Source organism: Zosterops lateralis (assembly GCF_965231275.1).
Source record: "Zosterops lateralis genome assembly, chromosome: 10".
NCBI lineage: Eukaryota > Metazoa > Chordata > Aves > Passeriformes > Zosteropidae > Zosterops > Zosterops lateralis.
This window is the reverse complement of record NC_139770.1, coordinates 24,294,144-24,313,681: the sequence shown is the minus strand read 5'-3', so window position 1 is coordinate 24,313,681 and position 19,538 is coordinate 24,294,144. Positions and strand designations below refer to the sequence as shown.

Genomic DNA, 19,538 nt, shown 5'->3' with positions numbered 1-19,538 from the left:
CCCCAAAGTGAACTACTTTGAAGAGTCAAAGGTCTTCTGTAAGCAACTACTACCTATTCCTCACCAATAATTATGTTTCCGTTACACTTTTATTACAAATTATTACAATTTTATTGCAATTGTTTACCTTTGTTTTTTTTTACCTTAACAAGATGCAGAGAGTCTTCAATGTAACACAACAGATTTTTTAGCCATATGCTCTATTTTCAAACTACACCTACTGCAGCTTAAAGAGCCAGTTACATTTTTGGGCAACACTGGGCTATATTTTCTGTCTAAAGGTGAAATTCACACGTGGGGCAAGGACTAACTCAGTGTCTGTGTCTGGGTTGGGCATATTAGATACTAGGTCAGGAGGATCTTATTTAGTGCATCACAAAATACCAAAAAATTACAGTCCAGCAGCAAGACAGGACATCAAGGAGAGGTGTCTGCTGCTCCCTTGCCCCAGCTGACTTGCTGAATTTAAATCAGATTCTCTTTCTTCTCTTTAAATATCTGTTTAAGCACATTATTAACTGGAATAAGTTTTGGGGTTTTTTTAACTTGTAATCACTTTACATCAGTGACAATTAGTGCTTTTTGGGTGACATTTTACCCAAACCGTTACTATGCTAATAGTGCTAAGATTGTGTGAATACACATTCTTATTGCTCCTTCACAGTGTAGTCAGTCAATTTGAGAACATTTTTTGCTTGTATAATTTAATTCAGTGAATATTAAGCTGATCTTGGTCATAACAGTCTCCCAGCTCACCTTGAATAAGCAGTGGGAAAACAGAAACCATAAACTGCAAAAGTAGAAGCATTAATTGTGCAGTATAAAAAAGTGAATCTCTTAAAAATCATCTTTAGATTCCTGCTGAAACATTTGTGATCCAGCCAGGAAAAAAAAATGCTTTTAGCTCCTCTGCTCTGGGTGTGGATCTGCAGTGGAATATCCAGGAAATCAGAGAGACACAGCCAGGTTAGAGGCAGGACTCAGAGCAGAAATAAAAAGCAGTCAGAGGTGACAGTGTGGAGTTGTAGGTACCCAGTGTGTCACCTGGCAATAAGAGTATCAGGATGGGGGTGATGAGTCAATCTGCATCAACCAGGAGAACAAAAAGGAATCACAGGTAGAGACAGATTAGGCAAATACAAAGCCTCAATGACAGAGGATTAGAAAATGTGTGTGGAGAAGCTAGGGCTAGAAAATTAGGAGGGAAACAGAGAAAATAAAGGAATGTTTGCAAGAATCTTCCACTGAAACCATAAGAATCTAAAGCTATTGTAGGAATACAGATGCTGTTTCTGAAAGCAGTAATTTAGTGATTTGATGTGAATAAAAGCAAGTCAAAACAAATCAAAACACCAATTCCAAACAGCTTTTTGGCTTAAAAAAAAGATGAATAAAATCAGAAAATAGTCCTGACCTTCCCAAAAGATGTAAAGCTCATACTGGAGATGCTCAGAAACAGTGGGAGGGTTGGTAAAATAATCAACATACTTGAAACAAAATAATTCTACAATGAAGCAGAAGATGAAAAACAACATGGAAAAGACATTAGAAGCAGCTGTGTCATTTCCCCTGCCACATATAGTGATCCCCAGAAGCTTTCTGTCACTGCTGCTGGTCTGTAAGCCTGTCCTGCTCTACCACAAATTTGTGCAAAAAGTTTTTATTCAAAAAGTGGCTCCATGGGGACCTGCAATGTCCCAAACCAATACAGAGAGGGCAGGATTTTTCTGAGAACTTGATGAGAGAACAAATCAAAAAAAACAGGGAAAAAATTGCCAAAAATGGGGAAAAAACTTTGAAAATCCTGTATGTGGCTTGAGTGGAGATACACCAAGGCAGAGGGGAAAAGAAGGGTGTGGGCCCCACTTTCTGAGACTTGCACTTAGCATGTTTCCATGTGCTTCAAGAGAGCCTTCCTCTTCTGTGTATGTAAAATATATATATATTTATATATTCCAGGAGCACGGGCATAGACAATAAATGCAAATATCAATATATGTAAATGTGAGGTGCTTAGGCTGGAGAGAAAACCACAGAACAAAGGAATTCACCAGTGTTGGTCCAGTTCCCGAGCTGAAAAGGTCTGGTCTGGAGGGACGTGAATAAAATTCCAAAGCCATTGTCAGCCCACAAGTGTGCCCCATAAATTATATATAACTGTTCATTGAAGTTATTGTAATGTGTCCAGGTGACTTGTACAGCAGGATGTGTCATAAAAGGTTATTGGAAGGATCTGAATAAACAGCAGAAGGAAGGCTGGGGGTGGTGGTGGCTGCAGAAGGTTGGATGTCTGTTCTCTTCAGCTAAAAATGGGATTTAGGAGCTGCCTCCTTGAGCTGTATGACTTCCTGAAGAAACTAGAAGGGGATAATTTGTCTAAAAGGGGATAATTCATCAGACCTTTTTGGGGTTCTGTGAAATAGAGACAAAGGGAAAATGAACCAAAGAAAATATCTGACAAAATTGAGGCTAAATAAGTTTATTTTCCTTAGTTACATTGTAATAAATGAGTGCTAGATAATGTGAAAAGAAGAAACAAAAGCAACTGCCAAATGCTTTTATAAAGGAGATAAGAACACATGTCGAGGAAAATGAACCATAAATGTTGTCTCAGAGAGGTCCCACTTGGAATAAACGTATATATGGCAGTTCTGTCTAAAATTTGTTATGTTGCTATTGTTTTGTGAAATGACAGAACATCTGCTCAGTCACAAGGCACCAGTAAAATGCAGCTTTATGCCTAAAGCAGTGTGTCAGTTCCTAACAAAAAATGTATATAACAGGCCAAAAACAAAGGCACATTGTCTTTTCCAGTTGTAGTCATTTCTGACCTAATAATGGTTCAGAAAGGATTTTTTATTTTTATTTTTAAAGAAATGAATGGAAGGATTGAGTCATTTATGACTGTTCAAGATGAGGCTTTGTGCATTATTTGTGCATAAGCTGACAAAATGCTTTGTCTCTGCAAATCATATTTATGTCACTAGAGCACTTTTAAAAAGGCAGCTACTTCTAAGTACCTTGAGAAAAAATCATGCTTAGCTTAGGGTTTCTAAATGCAGGGTATAATCAGCTGGGTTTTCCTCCCCCTGGAAACAGCAGTGATAGGTTTGTGAGTGGACACCAGTCACATTTCACCTCAGAGCTGACTCTTCAGAAGGAAGAAGCATCCCCAGTGCAATCTGTCATGTAGAAAACTAATTAACAAATCCCTCTGGAACAATAATCCTGTGGAATTTGTCTTGGAATATTCCAAGCACACAACTTTCAACTGGCTTTATTCAAAGAGAATATTTTCATTGTTGTGTTCACTGACCTGAGAAGCCTGAAACTATGGTGGAAAATATAATTTTAAAACCTATTTTCTGATGAAATGAGGTTATTATCCTACAGCTTGAAGTCATATCCATGCATATATGACCCCCCAGCAAATAGGCTGATCCATGAAACAGATAGAAACTGGCACCTTTTTCTACAATGGTTTTCATGGACTGAGGTAGTTATTATTTAATTAAGGTGTGGAAGTATTCAAGGGGAACGTGGCTTCATGAAAATTCATGATAATGAATTTGTATTGTGCCACACCTGTGTTCCTGTGAGCATTAGGGTTAGACTGGCTGTGCAGAGCTCAGGGTTGTGTGTCACAAGCTCTTTGAAGCCTCTCGAGTCTCAAGGACTCTTTTATGTGACTGGGAGTGTGTGTGCTACATCATGAAGTATTAATGGGGGAGAAAGACAGCAGCCACTCTCATATGAATTCTTTCTTCTCCAGAAAACCTTATGTCAGCAGAACTTCTTTTTTTTTTTTTTAATGTCACTTAAGGTTGGGACCTTTGCTGGGATAAATAAAATCCATGCAGGAGAGTCATCTGTGTCTGAGTCAGAATTGTAAAATGTGATTTTTACCTTTCAGCTGAGTCAGATACAGACACTGACGCTTCCCCACAGAAGCAGTATATAGTTTCTCAGAAACCCTTCAGAGGTTTATGAGCCTGATCCAAAGCTTTTTGCAAGTGGGAAAATTCCTGATTTGAGTCAGTTTGCAGTTGGACTGTACAAATCTTATTGATCTATTTATATAACCTTTTCAAGAGGGAAAAAGAAACCAAAAAAACCTTTCACATATGGCAAAAACTTGAAGACTTAATTTTTAAGCTGTTAAGATTCCAGTATTCCCTGGAATACTTCCCTTAGGCTTGTGCTTTGTGAAGGTAAAGGCACGAGCTCCAGGCCCTAGCCTGAAATGCAATTATTTAACTGAGGCATCAATTCTCAGCACCAGAACAGGGCACTCCCAGGCAGGAGCTGTTGTGCACAGGTGGCTGGATGGAATCATTTGTCAGCTGTCAGGGAAAGAGCCACCAAAATAAGAGGTTTTTAAGAGTGGCACTTAAGCATTGATAGAAATGCCACAACTGACTCCAGTCTCTGCTCCCCAGTGTTAAATAGGGGCTCTGGGTCTCCCCACAGCCATCTGGGGAAGCAGGAGGATTTGTGCTTGGAGCCTGGAGGATTGTTGAAGGTTTTTAACAAATCTGTGTCTGCCAAGCTGTCTCTGAAGATGTCCTGAGCCTTCAGGTGACCTCCAGGGCCCCTGCTGGGGTCCTCACAGTCACAGCCACAAAGGACAGCAGGAATTTCTGCCCACACCCAACCCCTGGGACCAGAGTAAAAAGTGATGGTTGATGTCTTCCATTGTGATCTTCTAAAGCTCCACCATCCCAGCCCAGCCTGGTGCAGTTAGTGCTATTTTCACAGAATCACAGAATGAACAAGGTTGGAAAAGACCTTTGAGATCATCAAGTCCAATCTATGACCTAACATCTCCTTATCAACCAAACCATGGCACTGAGTGCCACATCCAGGCTTTTCTTAAACACCTCCAGGGTGCGGTCTCAGGCCTTTGAGACAGGTTTCTGTTTTTCTGTGAGAAAAGGGAGATTGGGACACGCTGGCATAAGCTTTGCTGTTGCCCTGAAACACTGATGTCACTGGAGTCCTGTGACAGCAGCCTAAGGAGAGCTGTGCCTTGAGACTCTGGGAAAGAGAAGGATGCTGGGTCACAAACCACTGGGATATGGTGACATTGCCTTCCCAACAGGGATGCTCAGTGTGTCTGGAGCTCCTCACTGAAGTGGCTACACTCTCCCATCTTCTGGAATGAGTTTATTTATAGATAAACCATTACTGATGCACAAAGTCAGGCTCTGGTCCATGGTTCCAGGTGAGTGTAGCCACAGGACATAAGAGCCCTGTTGTGAGGAGGCTGGGAAAGGGTGTCCAAGGTGAAAAGGTTGGTAGGTCACACCTGGGCTGATGTGAAGTGGTGATGGTGACCCTGGCTGTCAGGGCTCTGGGTAATTTGGTGGCCCCTCTCTGCTGACAGGCCAAGAAAGGGCTGGATGCACCCTCAGAGGAGATGCAGAGCTGGGCTCCAGCTCCTCTCGCTGCAGTGAGGGCACCAGAACCCAGAAAGGCTGCAGTGCACTATGCTGGAAAGCTGAGCTCCTCCTTGGAGCTGGGGCCCATTTGGTTCAAGTATTGCTTGTTTGGAGCAGAGGTCAGGATTTGAGCCATGGACAATGAATGAAATCAGATATTTGCAAAGAAAGAGTGCCTCAACAGGCAGCAAATATTTCTGCTCTGACTTGCAAACAGTCATTAAAAGCCTTCATTACATTTTGTGTCTGTTCTGTTTGCCACTTAACCATTTCTTTTCATCCTGAAGAATTACAACTAAGAATGAATGAGTCATTTCTAATATGGTCAGGACACAATAAATTTGTGAAAGAACTGAGTTATCTTTCTCCCTCATAAGCAAAATTTTCCTATTGTTCAACAAAATGTTGTTTTGTATTGCCATGACATTGGTCTTTATGGCTGTGAATACCAAGGCTCAACATTTGGCAACTTGTTTCTAAAAACAGACATGCAGCAACAATTAGAGAGTGTTCAATGTGTTTCCCAACTCCAGTCCATGCCCTCTCCTCCCACTTACTGATCTTCCCACTGCACTGTGCAGTTATTTGTGTCTCCAGAAGGAGCAAACTGAGCTCTGCAGTGAAAGGGTGCAGGATTTCCTGAGTTCTGCCCTGCAGAAGTTGGCATCTGTTGTTCCACAGAAGCAGATCCTCCTGTGCTCTCCAGGCATTTGTCAGCCCCACAGTGGAGGGTGGCAACTCCCAGCACCTGAAGGAGACTGTGACACAAAGCTCCTCACTGCAGTAAAATTCCTGCATCCATCTCAATCCTCTCAGCCCAGTTAATACAGCTATGTTAGCCCTGTGCTCCAGTTCACCCACAGCTCCCAGAACAGCTCCTTTTTAGTGCTGGAATCACCAAAGTGTTTCATTTCAAAGTGCTTCTTGCTCAGTACCAGGAATAATCATTCCTCTGGGATGAAGCAGATCACAAAGCCTGAAATGGATCTGGAGTACCTTGAGAGGAAGACACTTGTGCTCAAGGGTATCGGATGGATCCACAATCTGGCAGCATTGCAGAGGCTTTGAGAGCTGTACAGAGTTCATTTGGTCAGTGTTCCTCAGGTGCTGGGGAAAGGTTCAGGCTTCTCCTGGACCATCCTTGATCGATGAATATTTCCCTTATAACAATTTATTAGTCTAAGCCATTTGGGTTTGGTTTTTGTTATTTTTTTTCCCCCAGATAGTGCTGTACTCAGTGTGCCCTGCACAGGCTGAGTTTGGATTCACTCCCAAGGAAATGGGATTTTTCATCTTTTGTAGCTACCAGTGAGCTGAAAAATCATTTCTTTCCACAGTGCTCATAGTAGGCAGCTGTTTGTGGTGACAGCAGGAGAAAGGGTTATCTAAAGATAAAAAAGCTGAGTTTGGGGGGTAAATATGTTGTTAGAGCAAGCATGACCTTGTGGGATAGATTTAGATTTATTTTAGAAAAGGTTTTCTTATCTATGCTCAATCCTAGAAATAGCTGTGAAATCTAATGAACAACTTGCAGTTGGAACAGGCATCTTAAATGGCAGCATCTTCAAAGTCATATCCAGGATCAGGGTTTCCAAGTGACCAAGCCCATCATGGAAAGCAGCAAATGCCCTCAGCTGTGAAGTTTGTCATGGTCTTCTACTGTAAATTCCTCAAAATGAGATACTTGGGCAGCTGGCAGATTGTACCATCAGTAACAAGTGTGCCTCAAACTGTGGTTGGTAAAGGAAAAGCTGTAGGAGCAGCACTCTCTGTGGTGGTACTGGTAGATTGTGATGATTTCAGTTAAAAGTTTGATAAATGCCCTGTTCATCTACAGTGGAGAACATTTGGTTGCAGTCTGATATTCCAAAATATTTGAATGCCATTGCCAGAAACAGGCTCCAGCTTGAGGAACTGCTCTTGAAAGTGCCTGAGAAGGTGTTTGTTGCTGCATAAACCGGGTGGGGTCAGGGCTGGGAGCTGTGTGATTGATCTGACCATGGTTGGTTTGTCCTTCCTCCATTCCAGCTGGATGCTGAGAAGGCCAGGCTGAAGCTGGAGAGGTGGGGGCCCAGAGATGCTGGCAGTGGGGCTGGAGGGAGCCAGGAGATGGAGTCCAGCGGAGACTGTGATGATGAGGATGGCTGCCAAGGATCCGGGGACAGGACGCACACAGCAGGTAAACACAGCTCCTGTAGGCACCCAGAGAACTCAGAAATTCCTGTCCACAATCAGGTGGACAGAGGTAAGACTTACACTGCCTGAATTGCTGTCAAAATCCTACTAAATTCAAAGGATTTGAATCTTGATCTGTGAAGAGCTGCAGTAAAAAAAGAATGAAAAAGACAGTAACCCAATATAATTTAACAGTTGGCATGCAGATAAAAGACTTAAATGTAGAGTGAATAATGTTTGCAGTGGAATCTGGATCACAGGAATGCAGAAGAGCCTTCCTAGATAGTGTGGGCTCTTCAGATAAATAGAAAATTGATGACCTTATAGAGTATGCTAAGTGTTTACATAAACATTTATTTACTGCAAAATGATACTGAAAGATGGTCCAGAGTTGCCTCAATGTATATATTCTTGAAAAATCACAGGAAATACTGTGGGGTTTTTCCCTAAGGGTGAGCTACTGGTTAAATGAAATTGCTTGATAGTCTCAGATATTGCATTCTGCAATATTTATTCATTAAACTACTTGGATAATATGTCATCAAGTGTAGAATCAGCTTCAGTATCTAACAACTTCCACCAACATACTGACAATATAATATGTAGTTAAATCCTTTCAGTCAGTTAATAAAAAGTAAGATGTTTCTAAATACTTGATATTATTGGTTTGCCTCATCTCCAAGTTCTGATGCATTTCACCTCACCAAAAGGTAACTGGTTCAATTTACTGTAGTGTAAGTATGATGTGGATTGGACGTGTAAATACATGAAATACAGGTATAAGAGTGCTGAAAACAATGCTCATTTGATAGCTGGAGCTCAGGTGGGTTCTAAACTGCTGCTTGGTTCTGCTGAGATGAACAAATGCCTTTTCCTTGTCCTTTTACCTCTGAGTAGAGAGGGGGAAGAGGAGTCTCATCCTCGGGTAAGATTTGCAAACATGTTGTGATCAGCCTGTCAAGACTTCAGCTGTCCCTTTTGTGAATATTTGTTCAGAAAGACCAAGGTGTACTTTGCACAAAGTGTTACAGGTAATTGCAGTACCAGCTTATAAAGACTTGAATTTTAGTTTGCATTGATGGCCTGTATGATCAGGGTGTCATTACATAGGGACACTGGTTTTAAAAATCCTTGAGAAATTACAACTGACGCATCAAGCAGAGGTTTTCACCATCTGCTCACCAATATTTCTGAACAAAGGAACTTGGATGCAATGTTATTTTAGAACTCTTTGCTTAACTTTTTAATTGTTTACTCTAATTCATCCATAAGCAAAGAAAAGAGTGGTAGAGGTTTTAGACCCTGGGGATTTAGGAAGATAAATACTGTAATATGATTTCCTCTCGGTATGGAGTAATAGAAACAAAAGGCAGGTGCTTGGTAGTCTGGAGTGAACAATCAGACTATTAATACGCCATTTGGGGAGGATGGGTAGCCACGCTTCCATGGACAATGGAAAGTTCAAAAATAAAAATTTGAATGCTTTCAAGGCTTGACTTTCAGCTGGCTTTAATAATGGAAAGCTACTTAATGTCACTTTTTCTCCTTTTTTGCAATCTCTTTAATTAAAATATTTTATGCTGATATCATCCCGGATTTAAAAGAATTATATAACTGGCTGTTTCAGAATTTAGCAGGGTGTATATCCAATTAAAAAGGTAGTTACAATAAATTTTAGAAAATGGTATTGATTCATAACAGAAGAATAAGTATTTCATTGTATGACAATAGTAATGTTCTATCATAATTAGCTTTAAAATATTGTACTCTACACAAGCAGTAGCAGTAAATCTCTTTTCCATATCTGGATACAATTAAGAGATAAAATGCAGTAATCTCATTATGGAGCTGCTTTGCTTTAATAGAATGTTAAAGAAAAACAAACATCAGATTAGTTGTATTTCCCCTTGCTGCCTGTCTGTGAGATGATATTGGCAGTTGTACAGACTGTGAACTTGTATTTCCTAAGCTTAAAACCCATCCAGTCCATCTAGTCACTGTTGTCTGGAAGTGGAGTATGATAGCATTGCCTGTTCCCTGCTGGCGTGGAAATGGAATGGTGACTTGGCTCCAAAGCTGAATCCCAAATGGAGCCCTGATGTGGAGGGTGGTGAGGTCAGTGGGAATGTCCTTACAGGTGTGAGTGAGACACCAACAAGGGCTGTGAAATGGCACCAGCTCCTCGGGGCATGTTGGAGCACGGAGTCACACAGCAGAACAAAAGGGATAAAAGAGGAGTAAAAGCCTTTCCAAACACAGACTTTTGGCAAAGCAGTCATGCTTTTAACAACAGGCCCATGAAAAACAGAGCAAAATGTTTCAATGTCAGCCCCCAAATTGTGGAATTGAGAATGTAGTAAATGTGTACTACATCTGTCATTTATTCAAAACTGTATGAAAATTATATGTACTGCTCAATGTGTTGAGAGCATTGCAAAAGACTGAGATTGCCTTTAGTTTTTGAAAACTCACCAAATGCTTATTTCTTTCCACCTCCCAGGAAAAAAAAAGCACCTTTTCCTTAAAAAAGCCTTATCAGGCTTTTCCTGATAAACGGCCAAGAATTTCATTGCTATGTGGGTTACCATTGTGAAACATTTCTGTTGATAACTATTTGTAAGGCTCTCCACAGCCAGGCGCCACTGCTGACTCCCCAGGTTGCTTTTCCAAGCTGCTAACAGAGGGCTAGGCTCCTGGGTTTTACATTTCAGCAGGTCCGGAGTGGGAGAGCACAGAAGTGATTCTGTGTGCGTATATTCCAGCCAGGTCATGGAACACCGTTTTCCCTCTGTTGTTTTTTTTATTTCCTTTTGGTTGGGGTTTGCTGTCTCTGTGGTTTATCTCATCCTGCAGTCAGTACAGTCCTGTCCTTTTGTTTGCCACCTTCTGGCCTTTGAGACTCATGCCTGCATATCAATTAATCATTTTATTTTATGTCCATAATTAAGATACATGGCTGTCTATTAGCTAGTGCTGGGATTTTGTTTATCTGTTTTGCAAATAAGTCTTTGCTTGACCATTCACTATTACCTGAAAAGATCAACACTTCTTTAAGGATAATGGGCTTAATTATCTATTCTATATAGTGTGTGTTTATCCAAGTGATTTTTATACGAAGAAGATAAATTCTCAGGAAACCAGGGTTCTCTTCGAAGATTATGGATGGTAGAAGAATCTTTATAATGTCCTATTCTCACAGGCCTTACCAATTACCCCGAGCATCTCTTCCTGGGGAAAGCTGTGGGAACAGCAGTTTCTCAAGCAGGCCCATGTGTTATTTGTTGGCAAGTACCAAGTTTTTAATGACAACATCTGTGAATCATCTTTGAACAAAGCTTTGTTAGGAGAGATTTAAGAAGAGGAAAGGCAGCCATATAAATCTTGAGCGTGGATGGGGAAGTTGCTCTGTGGTTTGCCCTGCTGCAGTCCTGCAGATTTCTAGGCAGAAGGGCAAAGCAGCATCTTGGGCTGAGCCTTGCTGAGCTCATCCTGCTCACAGAACCAGTGCCTTACATGGGTCTGATCACACTGTGAGTCCACTGGTGAAAGGCCTTGTTCTTTAGCCCTTACATGAAGGTGGTGGTGCTGGAGAGGAGCAGGGATTGCTCAGTGCTCTGCAGGATTGAGGAATGAGTGTCCTGCTGCTCATGGAAAGGGAGCAGTAACAGATTCACACTGGGTCCTGCCTCTGCTGCCTCCTTTTCACAGGGGAAAAATGTTTGGTGGAAAGTGGGAAAGGAAACTTGTGCAAGGAATTCCAGTTCTCTGCTCTGTGTTCTGATGAGGCCCTACCCAGGCACTGACAACCAGCATTAGGTGTCACTTCAGGGCGGTCATCAGGCGATTCACCCTTGAACAAAGGTGGAGGAAAGGTTTAGGCCACAGGTTGACTTAAACCTGTGTTTAGTTTAGTTCGGCCAGAGGCAGCTGTGTAGGGCTCTGGGCTGTGGGAAGCTGTGGAGCTTTATGGTGAAGAAGGTTGTGCTGACACCACTGTGGGCATGAGTCCATGAGCTCATCTGCATCAGGGCAAACCCAGGTACTCCTGTTCTCTGTGTCTGAAGGTTTCACATAGCCAGAGCAAGGCAGAAATTTATTCAAGCTTCTGGCTTGAAGAGCCTGATGCAACATGGTGCAAAGTGCCAGGGAGTGGAGCTCATGCTGGACTGGAGCTGTCCTTGGGCTGGCAGGGCAGGCAAATAGTACAGGGGAGGGAAAATACAGTTTAGTCCATCCTTGGGCCCTGCTCCACTGAACAGGATACACAACCCCAAATGTCTGGTCTACTTGAACTTCAGTCTTTGCACCAGATTCACCTCCCTGAGGTTAGAATCTACATATGGCTCAAAAAGCTGAGCCCTCAGGTGGGACAGGTGTTAACCCCACTCCTTCTGACATGCCTTGAAACTTGGGATTGTTGGGAAATGGCAATATGGAGCTTCCCTTTTGCCTGGGTCACTGCCTTGTTCCACACAGGCTTCAGCTGTGTTCCCATCCCAAAAGCAGTGGGTGTCCATGGAATAACCAGTACCTGACCAGTGCTCACTCTCAGGCACAGCGGATTTTTAAAAATACTTTCAATTGTGTCAGTCAGTGCAGGCATTCAATAAAAACACATCCTGGACGTCCCAGCCAGACTTTGACCATGAGTGTGGGTTAAATTGTGATTTTTGCCAAATGCTTACCCAGTAACAGTTTTCTTCTGTACTTCTTCCTAATTCCTCCATGAAGCTCTCTCCTTTGAACAAGAACTTTCAGATTTCAGACATGCTGGTTGAACATTCTGCCTTATTGTCACAGATGATTGCCTGGGTGGGAATCTATAACAAATCAACATGGAATATTCAAATGATATGGTTCCAACTCTTGGCTTTCTTCTTGGCTGTGTAGACAATCCCCATCTTTCTGCTTATCTTTCAGAGTATCTGAAGAGATTATGCTGGTTGTAGATTTCTTATTTAGAGCTTATGAGAAGGATGCATTTTTGCCCCAGTATACCTTTACAAGTGCAGACAAGTAAATTTTCTTTTTTCTTATTGTCTTCTGTGTGATCTGTATCTGCTCTCAACAGCAATGGAAAGTTAATGCCTTTCTCTGACTGCTTATGAATGTTTTCATTATCAGTTTTTTTCCTTTTGAATATCAAGATTCTTTAATGCTTTATTATGTTATCATTCTCCCAGCTTGTCTGTCTTTTCTTGGCATCAGTATTACTGTGTGATCTGTCATTTTAATCATATTAATTTCCATTCACTGTGTCACAGGACACACTTACACTTGTATTTATCCAAATACGCAGTTGTACAGCTGCTGATTTTGTAATTATTAGTACAAAACATCAATATTCTGAGATCATAATATCTGCTGGCAGTCAGCCATGCTCATCAGCTTCTCATTGCCACACGTCCTCACAGATGATCCTGGCTCACAGAAATGCTGCATTTTCAGTGTCTTCTATCTTCCTGCCTAGAGAAACCTCTCCATCACACCTCCTCCCCATCCTGCTGCCTTGCAGGGCCGTTTCTCTAAATCCTTTGTTGCTCAAGACATTCCATCTCCAACTCTGTTTTTAGAGAGCCTATAAATTCCTAGATTGCCCTCAGCGTAAATGCCTCATTCTGTCCTCAAAACAGCACAGCAACAGATGAAACCCTTATAGAAGTTTGACTGTTCAGGAAAACTCCACCTTATCTTTGCCATTTGGGGTGGTAAAGACACATGAGTCTCTGTCAAGAGGAGCAGAAGCAAACCCTGCCAGCAATGTGGGGGAGAGTGAGTGGTAGTTCCACAGCTGGAAAATTTCTGGCTGTGGCTTCTGGTTTAGGATGCAGTTTGGGAAGAGAGCAGAGAAAACCAGAGAAGCCTAAATAATCAAAATGAAAAGCACAAATTTTTGATGATTTATTTGAACTTGGGAGGGTCTGGTGCTGAGTTACTTTGATGTCACAGTGGTGTCCCACCGTGAGTACACTTGGTGAGAGATTCTCTAGGTGATGGTGGCATTTCCTGCAGGCTCTGGGATCAGAGGGCAGCTGAGAGGGGCTGCAGAGAAGGGGAGGGAGTGTTGCAATGGGAGAGAAGAAGAGAAAAATAAAAAGAGAGAGAAGGAGGTTTCCTCATCTCTGTCCCTGGGTAAATCTATGTTATAATCTGCCAATACTGGAATAAGATATTTTTTGTTCCGCATTACACAGTATAATTTTAAGTGGAGTGAACAGAAGAAGAATCTTAGAATCATTCCTCAAGCTTTCTCAGCATTTACATGACAGTTTGAGGTGTAAAGAAATGGGATTTCAGTTCCTTCAGATTCTCACTCCTAGACCTGAGGTGAGAGTTCCCAGCACCACCAGGGCTCCTGCTCACATCCATTCAAGACAGGAGTTTTTTGCCAAGTTGCAGAAATTACTTTCTGCACGCCCAGATAAACACATCCCCTGCAGGAATTTCTCCTAATGCCAATCAGAGCAGTAGCTAAAGGAATAACAGACCATGTGCCAGCTCTCTGGCTCTCTGAACAGCTTTGGTGCTATCTCTGGTGCCTTCAGAGAGGTAAAATGGGAATCTGGGAAATGCAATTTTACCATTTCACCAGAAAAAATGTGAATTACAGCACACCTCTGATCATCTTAGCACCATTTAGACAAAATTAAAAGGTAAAGCATTTTAGTTGCTTAGGGTACCCTAAGCCTTCCACTGCATGTAGGAGGAAATTAAACATTGGACAGATCAAGATAAAGACATTTGGGGCTTAAGTATTTGCAGTAGTTCTATCTAAGCAGCCATGAGGGACTGCACTGGGGATCACTGAAGGGTAATGTGCTTTTACGAACTTCCTATTAAAAATATTCCCAGTAATCTCCGTCCCTTGAACACACTTAGTACAGCAGAACAATTTTCACTGCCCTTGTCAGCACTATTTTATCTGGTTACTTTCCACAGGAGTAATTCCATGTGTACATCTATTTCTGAGATGGGTTTTGCAAACAGCCTTAAACTGAAAACTTATTGATCTCATTTTCCAGTGAGTTCCCACTCAGTAGCATTTCTCACAGGTATTAATAAAAAGGATTTCTTTTAAACAGAAATGTCACAAAGCTGAATGTCCCAAACAGGACCAGAGTCAAACCACAAAGAGCATGAACAAAAAGAAGCAACTTGATGTTGGGTGGCTAAAATATGAAAAAGAGAGGTTTCTAGGAAAACTTTGATTGCTAAACACATGAAGCAGAACATCTTGACTCAGGCTATGAGGGCTCTCTGCAGGTGGATACTGTGACCCCACAGTTGTGGTGCTTTTTTCTGAGAATGTCATTTGCAAGAGGCAGGCTGGCACCCAGAGCTCACAGGCCAAGCTAAAGGGAGAATTGATCCAATCCTTCACATGGAGCTCTCATCAGATGTGCGATTTAGATCCTTCTCACAAGGAATTCACCTAGGAGCTCAAATATCTTGGTCATGCCACACAGTGACAGCATAAATGTGGAGGTTAAAGCAATCTTTCCCCAAAATGCCACAAAGCCAGAATTAATTGAGAGGAGTTAACAATGAAAGGTCCTTCAAAATGCTGCAAAACAGATAACTCCTATCATTTAGTGAAAGCTCCCTTTAAAATATTAATGTCATTAGATTATAAGTTATCAAAGTGATCCTGCAAGCCCAAGGAAAATGTTCACCTGGCAGTTGGTTTTTGTGCCACACAAGGGAAGAACAGAACCAGGGGACAGGGAGGTTGTTTCCTGCTCTTGTGCTGCACTCATGGCATCTCTGCCAGCTTCCCTCCTCATGTTTCTCTAAGGAAGGAGGATACTAAAATCCAACCTTGGGCCTTGTTTCTTCCAAAGGTAAATTCTGCCAGGTTAATTAAGGTAAGGTTAGGAATTACTGCACCCTTAAAGGCTTTAAGAAGCCCTCTGTCACCTCTCATTGCACACAACAGGTGAAAGGCAGGTAGTGCAGCTGCTTGGCAGTGGAAACAGAACTGAAAGTTTCTGACAAATGAAAATACACTTTCTGATTCTCCCTGCTGACGCCTTCCCTTGTTTTATGGGTCATAAGGAAAGCCTAAGCAGTTCTTACAGAGGAGGAAAAGAACTGCTCTGGTTTGTTTTTCTTCCCTCTCTTGAACCAATGTTTCATGGGAGTGTTTTGTCTTTGCTTTTGGGGAGAAGCTGCCTTGAGTACACCAGGTTCACATTTGGAGGTTTTCTATTCCTTGATTGTCCATTTTAAGGTGAAATAACACTCCTTAAATGAGTTCTGTTGTGCCTGAAGCCAGCAGATATGCCATCAGAATGTCTCAGCTGAGAAATTTAGGATCAAAACAAAACCCTGAAAGGAAGCACAGTTTAGTTTTACAGTAACAGAGAGCACAGCACAACTGCTCTGTACTCTAGACTCGATTTACTACAAAAAGAACAGAACTTCAGGCTAAAGTATGTGACATATCAACAGCATCAAGAATTTATAGGGCTGGATCTGGCTGCCTTGAGATCAAGGTACTTTAAAATAACTTAAACCAGCTGATGAATTTGCATGTACTTAAATTCCTTCCCTGAAAAGTGTTCAAAGATTAAGTGCATTATTCCTCAGCAGGTGATTTTGCATCTGGTTTGTCCCATAGTGTCTCCTGTCTGCCAGTTTTTAAGAGTGTTTATTTCTCTCCTTTGATCCTGAAACCAGTCAAGTAATATTTCCCTGAAACTTCGAGTTTGGACAGGACAGTTGACACCTTTCAGAGGCTTTTTAGGGTGTGTTGGGCTGTGACATCATCCAGTAGCCCCAGACCCAGGAACAGGATTTAACTTGCAAAGAGGGAGGTTAGAAACCTCTTTGGGTTTATATGAGGTGCTGAAGTGTGGAGCCTGAATCTGTACAAACAGGGTGAACTCTCTAAATTACGGATGTCTCAGGGTCATCATCATAGTTCTCACTGATTGAAAAGTCAGGTACAAGATCCTACAGCACTTCTAACACTGTTGTTAGTCTGGTTTCCTCTATTTGCCTCCAGTAATTGCCCCTCATGTTTACTCATACCAGAAGCTTTTATTTTTTCCAAATTACATTCTATTCTTAGTTCAGGCTCCTAAATATCACAATCAGAAAATGTTTTCTTTCCTTGTCTTCCTGTCTTTTGGGATTTAGACAGATTGTCTAACATTCTTTAGGCTGTCTTCTTTAATCTCCCTGTTATGCTTGTTCTCTGAATGCCTCATAATTTGTCAACTTAAATTTGAAATATTTCTGAAATAAAAAACGATAAAGAACCAACCAAACTTTGAATATGACAAAAAGGTATTTTGAAATTAGGAAAACGGTTTGGATTTGTTGGGTTTTTTTTAATCTCTTGAGGTATCTTGTCTCACATTGGTTTATTTGTCTTCTAAATAAACAATTCTGTTAAGTTTACAGATTAGTCTTCATTTCAGTGAGATTTAAGTCCATTTCCTGCTTTAATGCTTTCTGAAATGATGGACATTCTTGATCCAGGTGTGATTTGCACAAGCAAACCTCCCTTACACCAGCAACCTGCTTGGGCAGCTCCAAAAATTGCCCAAAAAGGGTGAGACACACTGGGCTGGTGCCATCTGGGAGAAACAGGAATTAGCATTTTGAGAGAGGTGAAAGCAGTACCTGGATATTCTGGGGAGCAAACTCCAACTTTTGAACAGGCATCCAGGACCATTTTTGTCACTGGGCAGATGATAAACTCTCACCTGAGGTCCAGATGAGGTAGGAATGTTGAACAGTGGTGAGGCAGGTAGAACACAAGGGAACAACTACTCCTTCAAAGTTTATTCACTTTACCTGTCAAAGTCATTGAACATTGTCACCATCACAGTTTTACCCCATTTACTGTGGAATTGCTGCCCACAGGTAGTAGTTAATTCACAGAGAGGAGCAGGACTGAGTCACTGTGGGCATGGAAACCTCCTGGAATCACCTGCAGGTGGAGGGAGACACTGAAATCAACTGATAAAGCTGTTACTTGCACGGAGAACCTTAGAAACTCTCAGCTTTCCAAACTATTTGCCATTGCTTTCCAAATTAAAGAGATTAAAGAGAATTTGCTACTGCAGCATTGCAACTGGCTAGTAATAAATCATCATCTGATATTTATAGCCCAGAATTAAGACTGGTGACTCAGACACGCTGCTGACCATTTAGTAGTCAAGTCCTAATAACCCAATCTGGAGCAGCAGGGAAAAAGGAATAGCTTTCTGATGTGAAGTCAGACAAGTAATTTCCTATTTAAAATTTGATTAGATAAAATCTTTTGAACATGTGCTTGTAAAGCAACAGCCTGTTTAAATATGCATGGAGCTGCAGCACAGGCAGGACAGTGCTCCAGCGACAGGCAGCACAAAGAACATTTGCAGTAACCTGAACGTGGAGGGGCAAGCACAGCGCCCCGGGCTAAACTCCAGCAGGATAAATCTCTCACACAACAGAAAAGCAGGAGAGCTGATGGGGGAAAAGCAGTTTTCTTCCCATTAAAAACCCACAGATTTGTTTCTCTATCGAAAAGGCTTCATTTTGAAAAATGGAAACATTTGTTGTACATATGCAATTGGAAGAATGTTAATTTCAGGGGATATTTTTGTAGGTTTTGAACACAAAAAGGAAAATATTGATTCAAGCTGGAATTTTTTGCCCCCTGCAAATAATATATAGGTTTTATAATAATAATAATAATGTATAGTAAGCTTGATATTTTTAGCCAGAAAGTTCTTCTTGTTTTAAAGGCGTTGCATTCTAAAATTCACAAGAAAGAATATAAAGGCCAGAAAAAACCAAGATGGGAGAGTTTGGCCTGATTCTGACCCAGTAATTATCACTGGGATTTGGCTTTTGACTCAATGAGACAACAGTTTGAGCCAACAAACAAAGGGTTGATGCTGCTGCCCTCCTCCCTCCTGTCCAGGGTGGAGACCCTCAGGCTGCTGCCCACAGCAGCAATGAGCTTAGCCTGTGCCAAAGCACAGGAATTCCATTGGTTCAGGCTGAACAACTGTGACACTGTCTTTTTTTAATATCATGATTTATCTAATTGACAGAGGTCATGGCTGCATTTGAAACCCAGCTATTGATAATAAATTATTCTCTCTAAAGTGGAATGCAGCCCCAAATCTGGGATACAGCTCCACTGCAAGTTCAAGCAGAGAATCCCATTACAATGGTTTAGTACAACTGCATCCAAGCAGGGATATTTTATCACTCATCATAAAAGGTGCTTGCAGAATAGTCCTGGGAATTGAAATATTCATGTTATATTCATGCATTTAAAAAACTGCTATTTTTGAAAATGACCAACTACTCATGTTTATTGGAAGTAAATTTTTCTCTTTCTTCATGGAGCTCTACATTTTTTTTATCAAATCCATGGGGACATTGTTCCTTTCATTGAGTCTGTGGTGTGAGGAGCATCCATGCATTCCAGGCAGTCTGGTCACTCCCTCCTGCACTTCTGTTCATTCCATGGACCTTTGGGGATTTTTCTTGGAAGTTCTTTGCCTTATCCCTGCCTGCCAAGGTCCCTCCAACCACTGTCCTTGCAGATTTCATTCCAGCCCTCCAAGGGATGTACAGAACGTGGAGCCAGCCAGGTGCTGCCTGGGTTTTGCTTTTCCAAAGCAGAAGGAAATCCCTGAACATCAGCAGAGGCCGCGAGTCGTGAGGCTGTGTCATGGTCAAAGCCTCAGATTTGGAGGCTTTTCTTGTAGCTGCAGAGCAGTTCTGTCATTGGCAATATCACATATTAATATGTTCTTCCCCTCAGACAGAGTGGAATATGGCATTGCTCTGTAAGAAAGCCAGATAGATTCTCATCAACCTCATGCCCTGTGATGCCCTGGAGTGGCTCCCTAGAACAGGGGCCAGACAAGATGAAGATAATAAAGTGGGTGTTTATTAAAGTCCTTCAAT

The 19,538-nt window shown here is 41.7% G+C and overlaps 1 protein-coding gene across 1 annotated transcript in view; it reads left to right on the top strand.

Annotated features, from left to right (window-relative positions):
• LOC310913389 (glypican-5-like) overlaps nt 1–19,538 on the top strand; it is a gene marked incomplete at its 5' end in the record, with an annotated part of 336,550 nt that overhangs the window by 237,659 nt on the left and 79,353 nt on the right. Inside the window, one exon of the mRNA XM_083868783.1 lies at nt 7,470–7,620. Coding sequence (XP_083724909.1) covers nt 7,470–7,620 — 151 coding nt within the window. The remainder of the gene's footprint in view (nt 1–7,469; nt 7,621–19,538) is intronic.